Below are 16,252 nucleotides of genomic sequence, written 5' to 3'. Positions count from 1 at the left end.
AACAAAAACACTTTTTAATATGCATATTAGAGGGCCTACATAAAACTAAGGCCAAACCTCTCAATTATTCTAAATTGCCTATAATAGGTGAAAAGCCAGTTGAGAATCCTGCAATCTTTATGGAAAGGCTGAGAGAGGCACTAATAGAACAGATCTTCTGGCTAGGAGTGGTGGCTCATGCCTGTAATCCCAGCACTTTGGGAGGCTGACATGGGTGGATCACCTGAGGCCAGGAGTTCAAGACAAGCCCGGCCAACGTGGCGAAACCCTGTCTCTACTAAACGTATACAAGAATTAGCCAGGCATGGTGGTGGCACTTGTAATCCCAGCTACTCAGAAGGCTGAGGCAGGAGAATCGCTTGAACCCAGGAGGTAGAGGTTGCAGTGAGCCAAAATCATGCTACTGCACTCCAGCCTGGATGACAAGAGCAAAACTATGTCTAAACAAACAAACAAACAATAGAGCACACCTCCTTATCCCCTGATTGAGTCATCAGACAGCTTATTCTAAAGAACAAGTTTATTACACAGCTCCCAATACAGAAGGAAACTACAGAAACAAGCTATAGGACCAGATAGCACCTTGGAGAACCTTCTGAAGGTGGCCACTTTGGTCTTTTATAATAGGTACCAGGAGGTGGCTCAAGAGAGAGAAAGCTCAGGAGAAGGACAAAGGCTCTAGTAGCTGCTTTGCAAGCTTGCAAAGTCCAGGATCGCTAAGGTGCATCTGCTAGTTGCCATTGGTGTGGTAAGTCAGGGCATTTTAAGAAGGAATGCCCAAACAGCAAGAAGAAGCCACCTTGACCCTGTCCAACCTGTGATAAAGACCACTGGAAATCAAACTGCCCCCAGAGACAAAGGTTGCTGGGTTTATGACTAGTCTCACAGATGGTCCAGCATGACTGATGGGTCCCAGGGTTCAAATCCCTGTCTGCAGCAGCTCAAACTGCCATTACAGCACAAAAGCCCTGGGTGATTCTGGAAATTGAAGGAAAGAAAATAGACCTCCTTTTAAACACTAGAGCCAGTCTGTCTTTCTTTACCTTTCAAATCTAGGCCTCCCCTCTTCCCGTAACATGACTGTAAAGGGGCATCTTAGGAAAACCTTAATATTTTTCTCAACCTCTTAGTTGCAGTTAGGAGCACTTGTTATTTACACATGCCTCCAAGGCATTGCCACAGTAGTTCTAGTCAGAAAAGCCTCTAAATTGGCCGGGCACGGTGGCTCAAGCCTGTAATCGCAGCACTTTGGGAGGCCGAGGCGGGTGGATCACGAGGTCAGGAGATCGAGACCATCCTGGCTAACACGGTGAAACCCCGTCTCTACTAAAAAATACAAAAAACTAGCCGGGCGAGGTGGCGGATGCCTGTAGTCCCAGCTACTCGGGAGGCTGAGGCAGGAGAATGGCGTGAACCCGGGAGGCGGAGCTTGCAGTGAGCCGAGATCGCGCCACTGCACTCCAGCCTGGGAGACAGCGAGACTCCGTGTCAAAAAAATAAAAATAAAAATAATAAGAAAAGCCTCTAAATTAACCCTAGGAAATAACTGTTTACACCCCATGTAACATGGCAGAATTACTGTCTTCTAGGTGGAGCCCTTAGCTAACAACCAGTATAGCAAGAAATAAATAAGCCAGGATAGGCTGTAGTCACTCTAAATAATGTCTCTCTCCAGACACAAGTGCTCAACTAACTGGACTATTAGCTCTTACAACAATACTTGAATTAAGCAAGGGAAAGGTAGCTAACATTTCCACTGACTCCAAGCATGCTTTCTTAGTTCTCTATGCTCATGCCGCCATTTAAAAGGAAAGACATTTTCTTACCACTAATGGATCTTCTGTAAAATATCACCAGGAAATGAACAGGTTATTATCCTCGGTTTTCATTCCATGAGAAATGGCAGTGATGCATTGTAAAGGACATCAAAAGGAACAAATAAATAGCCAAGGAAATAGGTAGCTAAGTCAGTGGTAAGGAAGCCCCAAGGCATCAACACACTTCAAGCCCTTCTAATCTAGGAAGGCCCTATAAGAGAAATTAAACCTCAGTACTTTTCTGCAGAAATAAAATAGGCCGCTTCTCAAGGGCATACTTTCCAGTTCTCAGGATGGCTACAGTCAGAGGATGGCAAACTCTATTTGCCAGCTTTCAGCCCATGGAAAGTCGTTAAAATCCTTCACCAAGATTTTCACTTGGAACTTCCAACAGTAATGAACACAACTAGAAAAAGCCCAACCCCAGGAAATAGAACCACCTCTATTTAACCCAGATTTGGTATTAGTGAAAACTCTCGCCTCTCTCCTTCTCTAAACCAAGCTAGGAAGGACCCTACACTGTTCTCCCTCAGCAGTAAAAGTTACAGGTATCAACTTCTGAATACATGACACAAAGCCTGAAGAGCTGAGGGAGCAACCCTTGATGGCCCAGAGGAGTGTCCTAAATATCAGTGTGAAAAAATAGAGGAACTTAAGCTGAAAACCATAAAAGATAAGTGAGAGCTACTCATCTTACTCAATCTCACTTCCTTCTCACTAAATACTTTTTTATATTTCTACCCTTTTCTCTCAAAATTTACTGCCAAATATTAGAACTTTTAAAAACACATATATACAGGGAGATTTTAATTATACATGAGATTGTATTTGTAATTTCATAGATCCCCAAAGGAAAATGTTATATCTTGGCAAGTAAAATTTTAAACAAAAATTATTGTCAGGTGCAGTGGCTCGGGCTTGTAATCCCAGCACTTTGGGAGGCTGAGGCAGGTGGATCAACTGAGGTCGGGAGTTTGAGACCAGCCTGACCAACATGGAGAAACCCTGTCTCTAGTAAAAATACAAAATTAGCTGAGCGTAGTGGCTCAGGCCTGTAATTCCAGCTCTTCAGGAGGCTGAGGTGAGAGAATGGCTTGAACCTGGGAGGCTGAGGTTGTGGTGAGCTGAGATTGCACTTTTACACTCCGGCCTGGGCAACAAGAGCAAAACTTCATCTCTAAAACAACAAAAATGATCTATTACGCAGCTGTTGCAGGAATTGTTATACTCACTCTACTATTTGCAATAGAACTATACACTTTGGCACCTGTAATGTGTAATTCTGGTTGCAACATTCTAATTGCTGTAATACTTTGCCTAATTACCTCCTTATAACAGTATTAATAATTGCAGGAAAGATTTAGTCAAGGTTGTTTTGCTTAATTATCCTTGTATCAGGGGCAATAGTTACAGACAAGAAGTAAGCATGAAAGTTTTATTTCACTGAGCTTGGTGGGATTTTTCATTAAAAATTGGTAATATAGTGCACTCTAAGCTATAGAAAGACAGTTACAAAGAAAGAGATTTTATATAAGGTAGAATCTTGTATGGTAAATTCTTGTTCTAAAAGGAAATGACTGGTTGTTTTTTGGTTTTTTTGTTTTTTTTTTGTTTTTTTTTTGAGACGGAGTCTCGCTCTGCCCCCCAGGCTGGAGTGCAGTGGCCGGATCTCAGCTCACTGCAAGCTCCGCCTCCTGGGTTCACGCCATTCTCCTGTCTCAGCCTCCCGAGTAGCTGGGACTACAGGCGCCCGCCACCTCGCCCGGCTAGTTTTCTGTATTTTTTAGTAGAGACGGGGTTTCACCGTGTCGGCCAGGATGGTCTCGATCTCCTGACCTTGTGATCCGCCCGTCTCGGCCTCCCAAAGTGCTGGGATTACAGGCTTGAGCCACCGCGCCCGGCCGACTGGTTGTTTAAAGAATGGATGTTTAGGACAAATCAGAAAGTTTAAGTATGTTATAAGATGGTCTATGGAAATGAAGAGTTTAATAATTAAAAGAAAGGCATTGCCAAAATTAACACAAAAGTTACTTTAGCCCTCAGATGATGTGTTTCTCCCAATCATATTGAAAGTTATAAAAATGGCCTAAACCTAAAAGTGTTCCCTAATGGCAAGTCAAGGGGAAATGTATATTTTTCTTAAATAAAATGTTACTTTTATATTAACATTTCTGGTAATGTACAGCAACATCTAGCGGAGGCACACCAGTGTTGCAATTCATTGGGACAACTGACAGGTATAAAACTCTACTATTATACCATAAGGTTATATTACCCAACTAACAGCGGTCATGTTAATATGCATATTCTAATCCTATATTTTAACCCTTCTGGTAAAAATTATCTTGTTTTACCTAGAAGCAATCAAACACCAAATGGTGTTGCAAACAGAGCCGCACATGGACACACCATTCTTTTTTTGTTTGTTTTGTGATGAAGTCTCTGGCACCAGCGGTGCGATCTCGACCGACTGCAACTTCCGCCTCCTGGGGTTCAAGCAATTCTCTTGCCTCAGCCTCCCTGGTAGCTTGGATTACAGGCACACACCACCACGCCTGGCTAATTTTTGTATTTTTATAAGAGACTAGGTTTCACCATGTTGGCTAGGCTAGTCTTGAACTCCTGACCTCAGGTAACTCACCTGCCTCGGCCTCCCAAAGTGCTAGGATTACAGGTATGAGCCTGTACACACAGGCGGCCTGGACACACCATTCTTTCAAGGACTCTTAGATCAACCTCAGCAGGAGCCCCACTGCTGTTCCCCAACATGATGCCCCTTTTCAGCAGGAAGTATCCAGAAAGATGCATCATCTGACGCCCCATGACAGCAATTAGGGATACTTCTCCTGAGGAGGGAATAATACAGGAGTTATTAAGAAATTGTTTTAGGCATTTAGAGAGGGTAAAGGAGTTCTCTCACTGGAATTTTTCTTTACTAAAAAGCAGCCCCCAAACCATTTCTTTTCTAACAGAAAACAGCCTGAAAAGTCAAGCTACAAGCTGATAAGCAAGCTGGAGGCTCGCATATGTAAACGCAGGTGGCTTATTAAAAAGCAAGCACATTTCAACAGAGGTGAATTCCTCCTCTTTTCGTTGACACCACGTGTGCAGGTGGATCACAAGGTCAAGAGATCGAGACCATCCTGGCCAACATGGTGTCACCTCGTCTCTACTAAAATACAAAAATTACCTGGGTGTGGTGGCGCACACCTATAACCACAGCTACTTGGGAGTCTGAGGCAGGAGAATGACTTGAACCTGGGAGGCAGAGGTTACAGTGAGCCGAGATTGCGCCACTGCACTCCAGCCTGATGACAGAATGAGACTCCATCTCAATAAATAAATAAATAAATAAATAAATAAATAAATACCTGGAAATACCGTGGCTTGACCTTGATAGGAAGGAGTCTCTGGACTTACAAACAGTTGTGCAAAAAGGATTGAGCCAGAATGACATGTATCTAAGGATTATTAAGGAGAAATATTTATAAACATGTAAGTATTTGTTCCAAAACTTATTACAGCAGCAGTATCCTTTTCTGTAATTAAAGTTTCTGCATGGTAGAGTTACCATAGACAAACTAAGACAACAGACTAATATGTTGAAGGCAATTAGTTTCTAATTTTAAAAAATTTGGAATAATTTTTTTTTTTTTTTTGAGATCTGACCTCAGGTGATCCACCTGCCTCAGGCTCCCAAAGTGCTGGGATTACAGGCGTGCGCCACTGAGCCCGGCCAAAAAACTTGCAATAACTTTATAAATTTTATTGAACTCTGTTTCATGTATAAATCACAGAAAGGCACTATCCAGTAGCTATTTCCCTCAGCCTTTTCTGGGAATTTCTGTTGCTTGATTCCAAATCAACCTTATTTGAATCCTAGTCATTTTTAAAGTGCCAGATATAAAAAAAAAGAAAGAGGGCAGAAATGAAGCCAAGTTTCCCCAAACAGTCAAGGTCAAATATATTTTGTTCCCCAAAATGACCCCAAAAACCACACAGTGGATTTGAAATTTAACCTAAATCCGACAGTAGCAGTCAAAACCATATGTGAAAATTAGCGAAGTCATAACTTAGAAACAGTCTATTATTACACACACACACACACAAATTACTATTTTGGCATTTTTTTTAAAAAAAAATACACTAAATATGACAAAATATAACAACTCACTTATATATTTGAAAAATGAATGATTTTCTTTCTCTTAAATGTTTAGTATTTAGACAAGACTTTCATGTATTCTAGCTACCATGCATGAATTAAAATAGTCTTGGGGAAAATAATGTTTATTAATATTGAGGCTCCAAAAATGTAAAATAATTTCTCTTGGATACACAGCTAGTGACCCAAATCAAGCTCAAATATATTTGATTTAAAATTTTTAATTTTCCCCGTCTTGACAATGTTGACAGAACAGCTTAATCTGAGTCTCAGAGTTGATAGATGGGAATAAATCAAGACAAATACTATTGAGGCAAGCTAGGTAGTCAAGAGAGTGGCTGTGTCCTGGGGATGCAGCAACCATGGCAATTGCACGACGACTGCAGACTGCCAACACAATAAGCACCGGCATTTACATTGGATTTCAGCTCATTCAAGAAAATCTCTCTCCAGTAGGGAAATTCCCGTGCAGAGAGCACATTTTGATTTTACTTGTCCTCTAACTGACCTTTTGCTCATTATAATAGTAAAAAAACACACGTGTGTGGAGATTTAAGATGCTAATGAGATATGTGACATATAAAGAAACATGTACAGGTACTGTGTCTGTGTACCAAGAGAACCACCCAGAACATGCTTATTAGTAACATCTCTTCCCACCTCCTTATAAATAATTATGTAAGACTCCCAAAAATGGAATGTCCCTAGTTCCAGTCTTTGCTGTCTCATTCTTTCTTTCTTTCTTTCTTTCTTTTTTTTAAATTTGAGATGAAGTTTCGGTCTCGTTGCCCAGGCTGGAGTGCAATGGTGCAATCTTGGCTCACTGCAACCTCCGCCACCTGGGTTCAAGCAATTCTCCTGCCTCAGCCTCCTGAGTAGCTGGGATTACAGGTGCCTGCCACGAAGCCAGCTAATTTTTTGTATTTTTAGTGGAGACAGTGTTTTACCATGTTTTCCAGGCTGGTTTCGAATTCCTGACCTCAGGTGATCCTCCCACCTCAGCCTTCCAAAGTGCTGGGATTACAGTCATGAGCCACCACGCGCGGCCTGCTGTCTCATGCTACCCTGAATCTTTTTTTTCTCTCAGGGAGTACTGGCTATTCTTCACCCTGTTTTTTTCTTTTTTCTTCTTCTTCTTCTTTTTTTTTTTTTTTTTTAACAGAGTCTCTGTTGCCAGGCTGCAGTGCAGTGGCATGACCTCTGCTCACTGCAACCTCCAACTCCCTGGTTCAAGTGATTCTCCTGCCTCAGTCTCCCGAGTAGCTGGGATTACCATGCCCAGCTAATTTTTGTATTTTTAGTAGATACAGGGTTTCACCATGTTGACCAGGATGGTCTCAATCTCTTGACCTCATGATCCACCTGCCTCGGCCTCCCAAAGTGCTGGGATTACAGGCATGAGACACCATGCCCGGCCTCTTCACCTAACTTTTATAATAGCATTTCTACTTTGCAATAAATTACTCCATGTTGTATCTTCTTTGTTTTGTGTCTCTTGTTTAAATGTTTTAAAACTAAGAAGACAAGAACCAAGGTCTCACAACAGCCATCAATATTATCATGCTTTGTTTTGTATTTTTTATTATCAACATTTTTTTTCGAGATGGAGTCTTAACTCCTTTCCCTGGAAGGCAGTGATTCATCTTTTATTTTATTACAACTATTCCACATTGCTGTGATAATGCTATTAAAGTACACCCTATTAAATCACACCAGAAGATTACTTGTGTGAATTTCTATAGCTTGACACTTGTGCAAGTTTCAACAGATTGTGCAGCTTGGCACACTCACTTGAACTGTCCCTTTGCTTTTCAGGCAGTTAAAATGCCTTTGAAGAGTGAAATAAAGTGTCTTCTGATTAAGCAGAGAGTTTGACATGGAAAAAGGTTGATCAATTGTTTGAAAATTACATTGCATGGACTACAACTTTTAAAATGTAAAATGCATAACATAGATACTACACAACAAAATAGGGTACAAATGACAGTTGGCCACAAAGGACAGCCGAAGCTCCATTATAGCAATATTGAAAAATACATATCTACTGTCAGAGGACGGTAACTTGAAGTATTTGAGAGATGTTCTCTAAAAATTTGGAATAATTTTTAGTTTTAGTTTCTACAAAAATGTGTCTTAAACATTTTTAATTTTCAAAAAAAATGTTTGCTTTGTCAGTTTAGTTTTTCTAAAAATTTAAATAGAATAGCATAACGTAATACATATCAAAAGATCAACTTGTCTGGTAATAGATTAATTCTCAGACCAAATATGTTAAATTTTACAAAATTTTATGATGATCAGTTTGATCAGAAACCTCTTAGAACTGGGAGAGATGACACAAAGATGCTGCTTTCATGTTGGTAGGAGAGGAAATGATACCCAGGGGCTACATCATAGTTGCTTCACTAATCGATGTTGATTTTCATTGCTATTTTGTCTCAAATTATGTTAATGATGAAGTAATGGCCTTGATCCAAAACATTTTTGAAGAACTTATGTTTTCAGTCGGTCAAATTATTAACCAAAAAAGGTATAGAAATGAAGGTATTTAACAGTCATAATTTATATATTAAAATTAAAATACTTCTAGAAATAAAAAAGGAAGGAATGAAGAGATATAAAAACAAATGAAAGAAAAGAAAGTGGATTACTCACAATAGCTAAGGTGTGAAATCAACCTAAGTGTCCATCAACACGTGAATGGATAAAGAAAATGCAACAACATTAATAAACCTGGAAGAATTATTCTAAGTAAAATAAGCCAGCACAGAAAAAAAATACCACATTTTCATTTCTACATAGAATATAAAAAAGTCAAACTCATAATAGCAGGGAGTGGAATGATGATTGTCTGGGGCTGGGGGTGAAGAAGTTGATCAAAAGTAATGGGTCTTTCTACATCTATTACCTTAAGGAGTTATTCTCCTTTCAATTTTGATTCACTAGGGAATTGAATCATCTTCTGAAGAATCAAAACTATAGGAATAATATATTTATTATAGCAATGCAGGTTGTATACTGAAATTTATTCCCCAAAGAGTAGAGTAACAAATTAACTCTATAGTCTAATGTACAGTTAATAAATAAAAACCAAATATTTAAAGTCATTTATTTTGGCCACATACATGGGAAGAAAACACTTCTTGGGCAATAGGCCAAGAGCTTTCAGAGATGTTAGCTCATAAAATGTGGGGAGACCTGTCATAGAAACATTCACCCCGTGCCCAAAGGAAACATACTTCTGTGTCTTTCACCCCAAATTCCAACTAGTAACCAAGAACTAGAAAAATGTAACATGTTATTATAGCACAAAACATTTTATGATTTTTATTTGGATTCGGGGGTACATGTGCCGAGTTGTATCACAGGTATACTGCATGATGCTGACATTTAGGCACGTAATAATCCCATTGCCCAAATAGTGTACGTTATACCTAACAAGTAGTTTTTCAATGCTTGTCTCTCTTTTTTAAAGAATTCCCAGTGTTCATTATTTGTCTCTTTGTTTCCATGTGCACCCAATGTTTACCTTCCACATGTATGTGAGAACATGTGGCATTTGTTTTACTGATCAGGGTTAATTTGCTTATAATAATGGCCTTCTGCTGCATTCACATTGCTGCAAAAAACATCATTCTTTTCTGTGGCTCTATAGTATTACATAGTATAAGTACCTCATTTTCCTTATTCAGTCTAAGATTCATAGGTACCTTGTCTAACTCTGTCTTTTCTCCTGTGAATAATGCTGCAATAAACATGTAACTGCAGGGTTTTTTGGGCAAAATAGAAGAAATTTTTCAAGGTAAAGTATTATCATTGAAAGGCAAGCTAAAAAAACTATCAGTTATACACTTACTCCTGATAGAGTGACTTATTAAAAAGAAAAAATGTTGGTAAAGATTTGAAGAATAAAGAATGCTTGCACACTGTTGGTTTGAATGTAAATGAGGACAGCCATTATGAAAGGTAGATTTCTTTAAAAACTTAAACTACCATGTAAAACAGCAATTGTACTATTGGATATATATCCACAACAAATGAAATCAGAATTGGCCGGGCGCGGTGGCTCAAGCCTGTAATCCCAGCACTTTGGGAGGCCGAGGCGGGTGGATCACGAGGTCAGGAGATCGAGACTATCCTGGCTAACATGGTGAAACCCCGTCTCTACTAAAAATACAAAAAACTAGCCGGGCGTGGTGGTGGGCGCCTGTAGTCTCAGCTACTTGGGAGGCTGAGGTGGGAGAATGGCGTGAACCCGGGAGGCGGAGCTTGCAGTGAGCCGAGACCACGCCACTGCACTCCAGCCTGGGAGACACAGCGAGACTCCGTCTCAAAAAAAAAAAAAAAAAAAAAAAAAAAAAAAAGAAATCAGAATGAAGAAATATTTTTACTTCTATGTTGTTTGTAGCACTCTTCACAATAGCCAAAATACAGAATCTTCACTTCAACATCTAATGAGTAAATAAAGACAATGTGGTATATATACACAATGAAATGCTATTTATTATTTTAAAAATAATTTTTGTTGTTTTTGAAACCAAGTCTCTCTCTGTCTCCCAGGCTACAGTGCAGTGGCACGATCTTGTCTCATTGCTACCTTGGCATCCTTGGTTCAAGAGATTCCCATTCCTCAACCTCCAAAGTAGCTGGAATTACAGGTATGCACCACCATGCCCAGCTGATTTTTTTTTTTTTCGTATTTTTTTCTAGAGATGAGATTTCACCACGTTGCCCAGGCTAGTCTGAAACTCTTTGGCTGAAGCAATTCACCTGCCTCAGACTCCCAGAGTACTGAGATTACAGGTGAAAGCCACCACTCCTGGCCTAAAAAAAAAGAAAATTCTATTATTTTCAATAGCATGGATTAAGCTGGAGGACATTACATTAGTTGAGATAAGCCAGGCACAGAAAGATTAATATCTCATTATTTTACTTACATATGGATTTCAAATAATTTAAATCTCAGTGATGTAGAGAGTAAAATGGTGACTATCAGGTGCCAAGGTATTTGGAAGAAATGGAGGGCTGGAAATATGTTTGTCAAAAATACATAATTATAGTTGGATAGGAGGAATAAGTTCAAGAGATTTCTTGTACAACATGGTCACTATAGTTCATAATGTGTTTGTTTTTTTGAAAAATGATAAGACAATGTCATATGGTCTCACCATAAAAATGTTAACTATGGAGGTAAAACATTACCTAGAACTAATCATTTGACAATATATATACTTCTAAATATTATATGCTACAGAAAACATACACATTTTATCTGTCAAAGAATATATTTTTAAAACATCATAGAAGGAGGACAGTGTTTGAAATATTGTCGGTGTCTTTGTCATAATCTTGGCTGAATATTATCAAAAATATGTAGTTTTGGGGTGTTTTTGTCATTTATTGTGTCAGTCATAACCTATTGGGGGAACCAGCCCCCAATATTTTAATCTAGGTTATTTTCTATTTTCCCTAAGTGTCAGCTGGTCTGAGAAATAAAGAGTACAAAAGAGAGAAATTTTACAGCTGAGTCTCTGGGGGTTGCATCACATGTCGGCAGGTTCTGCGATGCCCCACTGAGCCACAAAACCAGTCAGTTTTTATTAGGGATTTGAAAAGGGGAGGGGGGTATGAATAGGGAGTGGGTCACAGAGATCACATGCTTCAGAGATCAATAAAAGATCACAAGGGCAGGGAAGCAGAGTGAGATCACAAGGCCAGGGTGAAACTAGAATTACTGATGAAGGTCCATGTCCCGCTGGGCACACATTGTCATTGATAAACATCTTAACAGGAAACAGGGTTTGAGAGCAGACAGCTGGTCTGACTAGAATTCACCAGACTGGAATTTCCTAATCATTGCAAGCCTGAGGGCACTGCAGGAGACCAGGGCGTATTTCATCCCTTATCTTCAACTGCATAAGACAGACACTCTTAGAGTGACCGTTTTCGAGACCTCCCCCTGGGAATGCATTCTTTTCCCAGGGCTATTCCTTGCTGAGGAAAAGAATTCAGCGATATTTCTCCTATTAGCTTCTTGTAAGAAGAGAAATATGACTCTGTTCTGCCCAGCCCCGCAGACTGTCAGACCTTATGATTTTCTCCCTTGTTCCCTGAAAATCACTGTTATTCTGTTCTTTTCAAGGTGCCCAGATTTCATATTGTTCAAACACACATGCTTTACAAACAATTTGTGCAGATAATGCAATCATCACAGGGTCCTGAGGCGACATACATCCTCAGCTTATGAAGATGACAGGATTATGAGATTAAAGTAAAGACAGGCATAGGAAATTATAAGAGTATTGATTGGGGAAGTGATAAATGTCCATGAAATCTTCACAATTTATGTTCAGAGATTGCAGTAAAGACAGGCGTAAGAAATTATAAAAGTCTTAATTTGGGGAACTAACCAATGTCCATGAAATCTTCATAATTTATGTTCTTCTGCCATGGCTTCAGCAGGTCCCTCCGTTCGGGGTCCCTGACTTCCCACAACAATAACCATAGAAACTCTGATATTTGACAGCATGTTCTGGACCCAGCACATTGCAAGGGAGGAGCCAATGTACTTTAGGATTTTTACTTTAAGATTGGGGCACCTGGAGTTTCTGGTGCTGATGGTAATGGTATGAAAGACACGAAGGGGGCAGGTGTTGCTTATGGTCCAATGACTGGCCACTCTGTGAACACAGTAAACTAGTTTGCATGCAAAATAACAGGAAATGTTTTAATCAAAAAGCTATCATAATCTCTGACGCTTTTCCAGAGAAAATGACTAAGAAGTTGGCTACAGTTTGGTGACTAAAAACTGTAGACTGAACTTGTAACACTAAAAAAAAAAAAAAAAAAACTAAAAATATGTAAAAAATTAACACTAAAAAAAACTTGTAACACTAAGATAAAATGAGAATGAGAAATTCCTCCAAATTATAATATCAATATGGAAAAGAAACATGTTTCTATATTTCAAATCACAGAAGTTATTTTATTATTCTCCAACATTTCATACTCAAACTTAAAAATAGAAGATTCTGCATGGAAATGTACATTGTGCTGTAAGTATATCATAGAAAATTAAATTTAAAATGATTCACTTACCATTAGCTCTCTTAAAAATTTTATTTCTAAGGTACATTTTCTAGCACATGGCTGGAGTGCAATTGTGCGATCTCGGCTCACCACAACATCTGCCTCCCAGGCTCAAGCGATTCTCCTGCCTCAGCCTCCCAAGTAACTGGGAGTATAGGCATGTGCCACCACACCTGCCTAATTTTGTATTTTTAGTAGAGACGGGGTTTCTCCATGTTGATCAGGCTGGTCATGAACTCTTGACCTCAGGTATCTGCTCATCTCAGCATCCCAAAGTGTTGGGATTTACAGGCTTGAGCCACCATGCCCAGCCAAGATTTTTCTTTTACAAAGAAAAACAATGCTGATTTAATCCTGTTACCTGTGGATAGTGTATACTTTTCATCTTAATTAAATGATCTGAAATTTATATTGATAAGCAAACTTGTCAGTTAAAAATAATTTTTCAGTGTATTAAAAATAGCAACTTGCTCATCAAAACCTACAAAGTACCATTTGAAATGACATGGCATGAAGACAACAGTGAGTAAACTGTAGCTATAATACAGAAAAGAAGAAGGGCTGTGATGCATACATAGTTAGAATACACATAATGAGACAAACAAAACTGAAGATAATTAGGAAATAATACATGCAGAATTTCTCCATGATCCATTTATGCCTAGTGTTCCATTATTGGATCGCTAAGTATGTGGGAGTTATTTATATCCTATGGCTCAAGGTCATCACCAAAAATCTGATTGCAAAAATTCAAAAAATTGTAACCTCAGGCATAAATGGGTTGAATTCAGCAAGATTCAGCTTTGCAGCCTGCAAATAATGTTCTCTCCACATGAAGAATCAATTTTATTTCTTCACCATTGATATTTTCCATCACTGACTTGAAATTACAAACTAACTTTAGCAGAAATATTTGTGACTTATTATGGAGCATCTGTTACACAGCAAAAACTGACAGGTGTGTTTCCTACATTTATATATAAAAACATTCTCATGACTTATTAAGCTTCCCTAATACCTAAACATTGACTTAATATATCAATTATAAAAACAGAAAGGAGCAATAAAGAAAAGAAAGCTTATGGCCGGGCGCGGTGGCTCAAGCCTGTAATCCCAGCACTTTGGGAGGCCGAGACGGGCGGATCACGAGGTCAGGAGATCGAGACCATCCTGGCTAACACGGTGAAACCCCGTCTCTATTAAGAAATACAAAAAACTAGCCGGGCGAGGTGGCGGGCGCCTGTAGTCCCAGCTACTCGGGAGGCTGAGGCCGGAGAATGGCGTGAACCCGGGAGGCGGAGCTTGCAGTGAGCTGAGATCCGGCCACTGCACTCCAGCCTGGGCGACAGAGCAAGACTCCGTCTCAAAAAAAAAAAAAAAAAAAAAAAGAAAAGAAAGCTTATATAGGATTCTCCAATTAAAAGAACAAAGCGGAGTGTTGTTACTAAATAAAATGTAATTTAATACACTAATTTTGGAATTACATCAAAATTATTTTGTCTGCACTACTAAATTTTATAAAAATCTTTTAATTACAGGATAGCTCATGTAATGAATAATTTATTAACTAAAATATATACATACATGTATATATATTTATATATAATGAATTATTCAAATAATGAATAATTCATTAACCATAATATATACATACATGTATATGTGTGTGTGTGTACATATATATAAATAAAATATGGTTTGGCTCTGTGTCTTCACCCAAATCTTGAATGGTACTCCCATAATTCCCACTTGTGAGAGGGACCCAATGGGAGATAATTTGAGTCCTGGTGGCAGTTTCCCCCATACTGTTTTCGTGGTAGTGAATAAGTCTCATGAGACCTGATGGTTTTATCATGGGTTTCCGCTTTTATCATGGGTTTCCATCTTTCTCCTTTTCTCTTGCTGCTGCCATGTAAGATGTGCCTTTTGCCGCTCACTATGATTCTGAGGCCTCCCCATGTAAAACTGTAAGTTCAATTAAACCTCTTTGTCTTCCCAGTCTCGAGTATGTCTTTTTTTTTTTTTTTTTTTTTTTTGAGACGGAGTCTCGCTCTGTCGCCCAGGCTGGAGTGCAGTGGCGCGATCTTGGCTCACTGCAAGCTCCGCCTCCCGGGTTCACGCCAGTCTCCTGCCTCAGCCTCCCAAGTAACTGGGACTACAGGCGCCGCCACCACGCCCGGCTAGTTTTTTGTATTTTTTTAGTAGAGATGGGGTTTCACTGTGTTAGCCAGGGTGGTCTCGATCTCCTGACCTCATGATCCGCCCGTCTCGGCCTCCCAAAGTGCTGGGATTACAGGCTTGAGCCACCGTGCCCGGCCTCGAGTATGTCTTTATCAGCAGTGTGAAAACAGATTAACACAGTAAATTGGTACCAGTAGAGTGGGGTGTTGCTGTAAAGATACCCAAAATATGGAAGTGCCTTTGGAATTGGGTAACAGGCGGAGGTTGAAATGGATGTTCTGAGAAATTCAAGACAGCTGCTGCAGAAATTTGCAAAAGTAACAAGGGGCCAAATGTTAATTCCCAAGACAATGGGGAAAATGCTTCTGGGGCACATCAGAGGTCTTCACAGCAGTCTCTCCCATCACAGGCCTGCAGGCCTAGGAGAAAATGATATCCTGCATCCCAGCCACTCCAGCTGTGGTTGAAAGAGGCCAATGTAGAGGTTAGGCCATGGCTTTAGAGGGTGCAAGCCTCAAGCCTTGGCAGCTTCCATGTGGTGTTAAGCCTGTGGATGCACAGAAGTCGAGAATTAAAGTTTTGGAACCTCTACTTAGATTTCAGAAGATGTATGATATGCCTGGATGCCCAGGCAGAAGTATGCTGCAGGGGTGGGGTGTTCATGGAGAACCTCTACTAGGGCAGTGCAGAAGGGAAATGTGGGGTCAGAGTCTCCACACAGAGTCCCTGCTGGGGCACCACCTAGTAAAACTGTGAGGACAGGGTCACTGTCCTCCAGACCCCAGAATGGTAGAGGCACCAACAAACCACAGACACTCAATGCCAACCCATGAATGCAGCTGGAAGGGAAGTTGTACCCTGCAAAGCCACAGGGGCAAAGGTGCCCAAGACCATGGGAACCCACCTCTTGCATCAGCTTGACACAAATGTGAGACTTGTCATCAAAGATCATTTTGGAGCTTTGACTGCCCTGCTTGATTTTGGACTTGCATAGGGCCAG

General features: G+C 39.9%; 1 protein-coding gene and 1 pseudogene across 1 annotated transcript in view; one reads left to right on the top strand and one right to left on the bottom strand.

The window, feature by feature from the left end:
- LOC112612816 (zinc finger protein 43-like) overlaps positions 1-1,330 on the top strand; it is a 108,532-nt gene extending 107,202 nt beyond the window's left edge. The window contains 1 exon segment of the mRNA XM_025367746.1: positions 1,227-1,330. Coding sequence (XP_025223531.1) covers positions 1,227-1,330 — 104 coding nt within the window.
- The window catches only part of LOC112611883, a 272,327-nt pseudogene that overhangs the window by 146,438 nt on the left and 109,637 nt on the right, over positions 1-16,252 (bottom strand).

The sequence above is a fragment of the Theropithecus gelada genome, chromosome 19, assembly GCF_003255815.1.
Source record: "Theropithecus gelada isolate Dixy chromosome 19, Tgel_1.0, whole genome shotgun sequence".
NCBI lineage: Eukaryota > Metazoa > Chordata > Mammalia > Primates > Cercopithecidae > Theropithecus > Theropithecus gelada.
The sequence above is the reverse complement of the archived record's forward strand: the minus strand, read 5'-3'. Positions and strand labels throughout refer to the sequence as shown.